This window comes from Calonectris borealis, chromosome 3, assembly GCF_964195595.1.
Source record: "Calonectris borealis chromosome 3, bCalBor7.hap1.2, whole genome shotgun sequence".
NCBI classification, from domain to species: domain Eukaryota; kingdom Metazoa; phylum Chordata; class Aves; order Procellariiformes; family Procellariidae; genus Calonectris; species Calonectris borealis.
The window spans coordinates 3,998,591-4,004,590 of NC_134314.1; the positions used below are offsets into that span (position 1 = coordinate 3,998,591).

General features: G+C 48.7%; 1 protein-coding gene across 1 annotated transcript in view; it reads left to right on the forward strand.

Annotated features, from left to right (window-relative positions):
• Positions 1–4,748, forward strand: part of BLK (BLK proto-oncogene, Src family tyrosine kinase) — a 47,556-nt gene extending 42,808 nt beyond the window's left edge. The window contains exons 11-13 of the mRNA XM_075144865.1: positions 320–470; positions 2,971–3,102; positions 3,466–4,748. Coding sequence (XP_075000966.1) covers positions 320–470; positions 2,971–3,102; positions 3,466–3,674 — 492 coding nt within the window. The 3' untranslated portion in view covers positions 3,675–4,748. The remainder of the gene's footprint in view (positions 1–319; positions 471–2,970; positions 3,103–3,465) is intronic.
• Positions 4,749–6,000: the final 1,252 nt, after the last annotated feature.

The following is a 6,000-nucleotide window of genomic DNA, read 5'->3' on the forward strand; positions in this document are numbered from 1 at the left end:
TCTCGCTACAGACACGACTCACAGCTGTAACTTCTGAGCAAAACAGAGAGTGATGCTTCTGTTCTGCTTGATTTGGCTGCTTACAGCTTTTGGAGGCTGGGTGCACGCTGGTAGAGCTGCACATATGCATGTGTACATGGGCAATATCTATTTACCTATGCATCTGTCTACCTGTTTAACTGTCTGTTGATCTGTTGTCCATCCATCCATCCATGGAGCAACCCTACACGCTTGCTGTGCTTTTGAAAAGGTGGCTAGAAGGCTAGCTTGTTGTCGTGGGGAGGTGACTCATGAAGATGGACTTTTCCTCCTCTCCTAGGTGGCAGAGGGAATGGCGTACATCGAGCGAATGAACTCCATCCACCGCGACTTGAGAGCTGCTAACATCCTCGTCTCGGAGACACTCTGCTGCAAAATTGCTGATTTTGGCCTGGCCAGGATCATCGAGAACGAATACTTGGCACAAGAAGGTGGGTGTCGTTCCCAGCATTGCCTCACCAACACGTTTCCCTTATCTCTAATCCTCCTGCCATGCAGATGTGCCAAGATATGGGGTGTTCAAGGGCTGGGCTGGGACCAGGCATGGGGCACCACCGCCAAGGGCATGAGACCAGAGCCCCCGTCGCTGCCCTTGTCAGCACCCAGGCAGCAGGCAGAGCAAGCAAGAGAGCCAAAAATGGGGTCCCAGGAGAGGGAGCAGCGGTTGGGGACAATAAAGAGTAAGTGAGGTTTGCAGAGGGAAACGGGAAAAAAGTATTTTGGCACTGTTCGGGGGAGTCCTGCTGAATCTCAGGTTGCGTTACTGGAGAAATTTGACCTCTAGTAATGAAACCTGCTGCCTGTGCCTCCGTGTTCACAGTGAGTCAGTCGGAAGGGAAGGAAATAGCAGCGTAACTCAGTCACTGCACACTGCGGGACTGCAGAGGGGAGCTGGAGCCATGAATCTGGACCTAACGGCAGTTTCCAGATGTCCCAGGCAAACCAAGCCCAGATCAGATCAAGAGGGATATCTTACAAAACATGGGAGAGGGTTTGCAGCTTGGCAGGTGTTTGTCATGGGAACAGAGTACGTTGAGCATCTAAACCAAACCAACCAAATAAAAAAGGCATACAAAACCCGATATTTCCCATGTTAATGTGAAATCTCCTTATGATTCCACCTGCAAAGCCAAGCCGCTTGCTGGGACTGAGTATCTGAACTGGTAGTGGACAGGAGAGCATGGCCACGAGAGGTGACGACTGGTTTGATTGGTCCAGAGGTCCATCTACAGCCATTTGACAACAGGGTTGGGTCAAATTCCTCTGGGGGCAGCATTTTCTCTGTACTTTCTCTGTACTGACTCTGAGATTGTATCATTCAGATTGCAAAGAGACTTTTTACAGCATCAGGAAAACAAGCAGAAATGATTGAAATAAAACAATTAAGTCTAGCATAAGTGGCACTTACTAGAAGATTTTCAAATTTTGGAAATCTGTCCACCTCTGGCGTTGGGATGAAGCTAAAATTCCCCATAAAAAATACTCTGGGGAAAGGAAATGGAATAGATTTTTTTTTCTTATAAGATAGGAAACTTTTCTTTCAATTTGCTGTTCCCAAAATACTTTATGATACAAATTATGCCCATTTCAACATGTAAAATTATTTTAAAATAGCAAAAGTTCTCAAATGTCATTTGTGAAATGTCATGAAGGGGTACTATGAGATTGCTGCAAGTTTTTAAGGCAATTTTTATCCGTAAGAGAAGTTTTGGTGAAGTCAGTATAATTCTGTTAACATACCCCAAGGGGCTACATTTCCAGTGGAAAACATTTCCTATCAGCATTTTTCCAGCTAGCTTTAATCTGAAATAACAACTGCCCCTCTATCTACTTTGAACAATTTTCACTTCATAGACAGCATTTCCGAGCCTCGTCAGTCTACTTGTCAGAAGTATGATATGCAAGAACAAAGGCACTTGTTTCACACACTGCATTTGGGCTTTCGGGCCTGAAAGGATATATACAAATAAAAATGTGGTTTCCTCTGCAGTCTTTAACACATTCAGTTCCTACGTATCAAGGTGTTTGGGGATTTTTTTGGCCTTAGCTAAACTGAAATTGCAATCTTATGGTCATTGCTGTCCACAGCGTGCAAAACAAAATCTTGGCGGACAAAATAAAATGGGATTTTTTTTGTTTCCAATATACATATGCAGCTTAAAGAACCAAATATTTTATATTTGCTGTATTGTTTATGCACTTGTGCTAAAAACGTCCCGAGTACAGAATAAAATCGTACTGTTGTTGTCCTCTAATAAATCTACTCTAGGCATTGGCTTTGAATAGCACAGAGACACAGTTTGGGCTACAGAAACCCACCGGTTCCCCACGGCAGGTTGCTACCCGAAGAGCGATGGGTCTCTCACGAGGGCTGTGGCAGGCACTGCTCGCTCCCAGCATCGCGCCCTCGGCGTGCACGGCGCGGGTCCGTGCTACCATTCTTGGCTCCATTCCTGAGATCCCACTGCTAAACACACACGAGATGCAAAGTTGTGATAAGATTGCAGAGTCCTTTAAATTCATCAGTAAAATAGTTTACCTAGTTTTTTTTTTAATAAGCATATTGTCACTTACCTAATGAATTAAGTTTTTCCATTATTTGGCCTCCGTGGATCAGTATCTATGGATTTTTATAAGCCTATACATATGAAAAAGTCTTTTAAGACAAAATAGCCTTGATTGCACTGGAAAAAGAACTAAGAAAGGCAAAAAGATGCCAGGTAGAAATGACCTTTTAATGAAAGCAGGAGACAGACAGCAATTACCTTCCTCTGGCCTTATCTCTGTAAGTCCACAGTACCATCAATAAGTCCCATCGCAGCCCTGCAGGACCCAGGGCTCAATTTTTGGGGAACTGCTTGCCGGTGCCTGTGGGAGCAGAGGGAGATGCTGTATCTCCACGTGCTATTTCCCTTTGCTTCCTCCGGACAGGTGCCAAATTCCCGATCAAATGGACAGCACCGGAGGCCATTAACTTTGGAGTTTTCACTATCAAATCTGATGTATGGTCTTTCGGGATCCTCCTGACAGAAATCATAACCTACGGCAGGATCCCTTACCCAGGTACAGCGTGCTGCGAATACGGGATGAGTGTGCATCGGCATCAAAGCTTTTACGCTTGGAGACACGTACCCAAGCGTGCACATCCGTGCCCAGACCCCTGTTTCTTCATGCTGGGTTTCCTCTCCTAGGCTCCCACGAGCCTCGGTTATACCTGTGCCAGGAAAAACCTCTAGAGGGGAGTTGGGGAGGGGGCAGAAGGATGGAGCAGGGAGCGCAACCCTGAAGAAGGGATGGTGTTCAGATATGGCCCAGCATCGTGGTCCCTCATGCCCCTCCAGCCCTGCCTGGATGTGAGCTACGGAGAATACTGAGCTTTACCCGCAGGGTGCTGAATAATTCCTGTTGGGCTGTGTTTCCCTCCAGGGATGACCAACCCCGAGGTGATTCGCAACCTGGAGCGGGGCTACCGCATGCCCTGCCCGGACATGTGCCCCGGTGAACTCTACAACATCATCCTGAAATGCTGGCGAAACAAGCCTGAGGAGCGCCCGACCTTCGAGTACCTGCAGTCGGTCCTCGAGGACTTTTACACTGCCACGGAGAAGCAGTATGAACCAGAGCCTCAGCAGTAAGCCACGGTCCCACCAGCGCCTGGGGTCAGATCTGGAGGAAAGCCACTGTCCTGCACAGCCTGGCGATGGCTCATTTCAGGCCTTTCCCTTTCTCCTGTGTGCCACCAAGATGCATTTGGAGACGGGGAACAAGGAGGGACATGAGGGAGGTGGATGCTGCCAGCTCTGTGGTTATCATGGAGACTAAAGAGGTGGCTGAAAGCTGGCACAGCGCCTTCCCCATCCACCTTGGAGGTCTGTACCCAGTTCTCAGACATCGCCTCTGCCACGAAGGACAGCAGATCCCTTCGTGACCCACCCAGAGAAAGAAAAGCCCCTCAGCCCTGCAACTGCAGCCCCAAGAAGAGGGTACCATGCCCGGGGTGGTGGTATGGGGGGTGCACAATCTCTCCCCATCTTCTGATGCCACTGCCGGCAATACTACAACCCACTTCATGCCACTGGTAAGGGTGGGAACGTGTCCTGTCTCACCTCCCTGGGCCACGCCAGGCCCCCAAGCTCTGGAGCAATCTCTCCAGGTGGTGCCACCCCTCTGCCCCAAGTCAATAATAAAGAACTGAATACGACCATTTCCCATTTCTTTATTCGGTCGTCAGGGTGAGAACAGGCCCCTGTGCTTCCCATGACCACATCCAGCCCACGGAGGAGAAGGGGAGAGGCCATGGGGCTCCCCGGGCAGCTCGGAGTGATGCTGGGGTGGTACCCGGAGCGGGAAGGGGGCATGCCCGGGGTGCACCCCACCCACCGCTGGCACAGGCAACCTTGGAGCCCGGAGGTAGGAGAGATGTTCGTGGTGTGGCCACGAGATGTCCCTCCTTCCCCGCAAATCTTGGTGGCTTCTGCCACCCAGCTGGTGGGGAGGAATAAAAAAAAAAAAAAATTAAATATCCAAAAAATAAAAAAATACCCTCCCTGCTTTGCTGAGCCCTTCACTGCACAAGCTCCTGATGCAGCATTGGTGCATCATGCCAGCCCCACAGCAGGTCACCAGCCCCACAGCAGGTCACCAGCACCAGCACCAGGCAGGTTCAAATGCCCTTTCCCTGCTCTCTGATGCATCTTGGACACACTGCTCCGGGGTTAATGCCCATGTCAAGCTGCAGGGTGGTCTCCGATCAGCAGTTGCACTGGGTTGGGGAGTGGAGGATGAAGAAATAAGGCACAGACAGTACACTGAAGGGGTGTGAGGACCACAGGAGTGAGCACCAGGTTGGGACCCAGGTGGACTCTGCGCTGTGCAGCATCTCCACAGGGTGCCTGGTCTGCTGTTTTTTACCCCATGAACCAGATTTTGAGTCCTTCTGTAGAGGGTGCTTTTCACAGTGTAACAAGGATGCTACGGGAAAGAAACAGCAGAGATGACCTGTGTGCCAGAAAAAATACCTGACTATCACCAACACCTGACGGAGAGTTACTTGGGCACGCCCCTGCTGCAAGAGAGCCTAGAAGGAAAAAGAGGTGGGAAGATTCATAACAAACCTATAGGGACAACCGGGCTATCAGCAGCTACATTCAGTCCAAGGCCTTGATCTTCAGTGCCATAATGCCCTTATCCGTCACCTGTGATGAGACAAAATCCCCCACAGTGATGCCAGCATCACTTCCCAGGTGTTCCCGATGGGATAACGTGCTTGTGTTGGGGTGAACAGCACTTTGCCTGGCTTCAAATGCTGTTTATCCCTCCTTTGCAGACCCACAACTGGGAGAAAGAGGACGTAGGGACTGCTTTAGCATTCGCAGCTGGTAGTTCCTAGTGTTAATTCAAGATGAATCAGGCTTGGTCCGCTTGTTTCACGGTTCCAAGGTACAACTTATATGTGCTATAACTATACAAAGCCCATTTTAAACAAGAAGTCATTTATTCAATAATTTCACCGGAGTTGAAGAAACAGTCTTTCCCCCTGCTTGAACTCCAGCTTGGTCTTTCACATTTATCAGGAACTCCATGCAGGACTAGCAGATTTCTGTGAGTGAGATGACACACTGCAAATAAAAACAAATGAAAGATATACGACTTCTTGGCTGCAAATATTTTATTGAACTGAAAACTGTGGATCATTTGTGCTGGAGCAAACCAGGAAGAAGAGTTACAGGGCTTCTGCTAAGCACTTCTGCATTTCATTATCACCCAAGGCCAAAGAGTCAAGTATTGTAGCTCAATTTAGAAAGGAAATGGATATTTTTATGGCCAATAGCAACACGTGGCCGAGCCCAGGGTGAACATAACAAAGAGACTGTAAGCTGTGCTTCCTCTGCACTGGACACCATGGTCTTTTTTATTCATGCTGTACAAATATTTCTTCAATTTTGTTCCCTGCCACGCCTG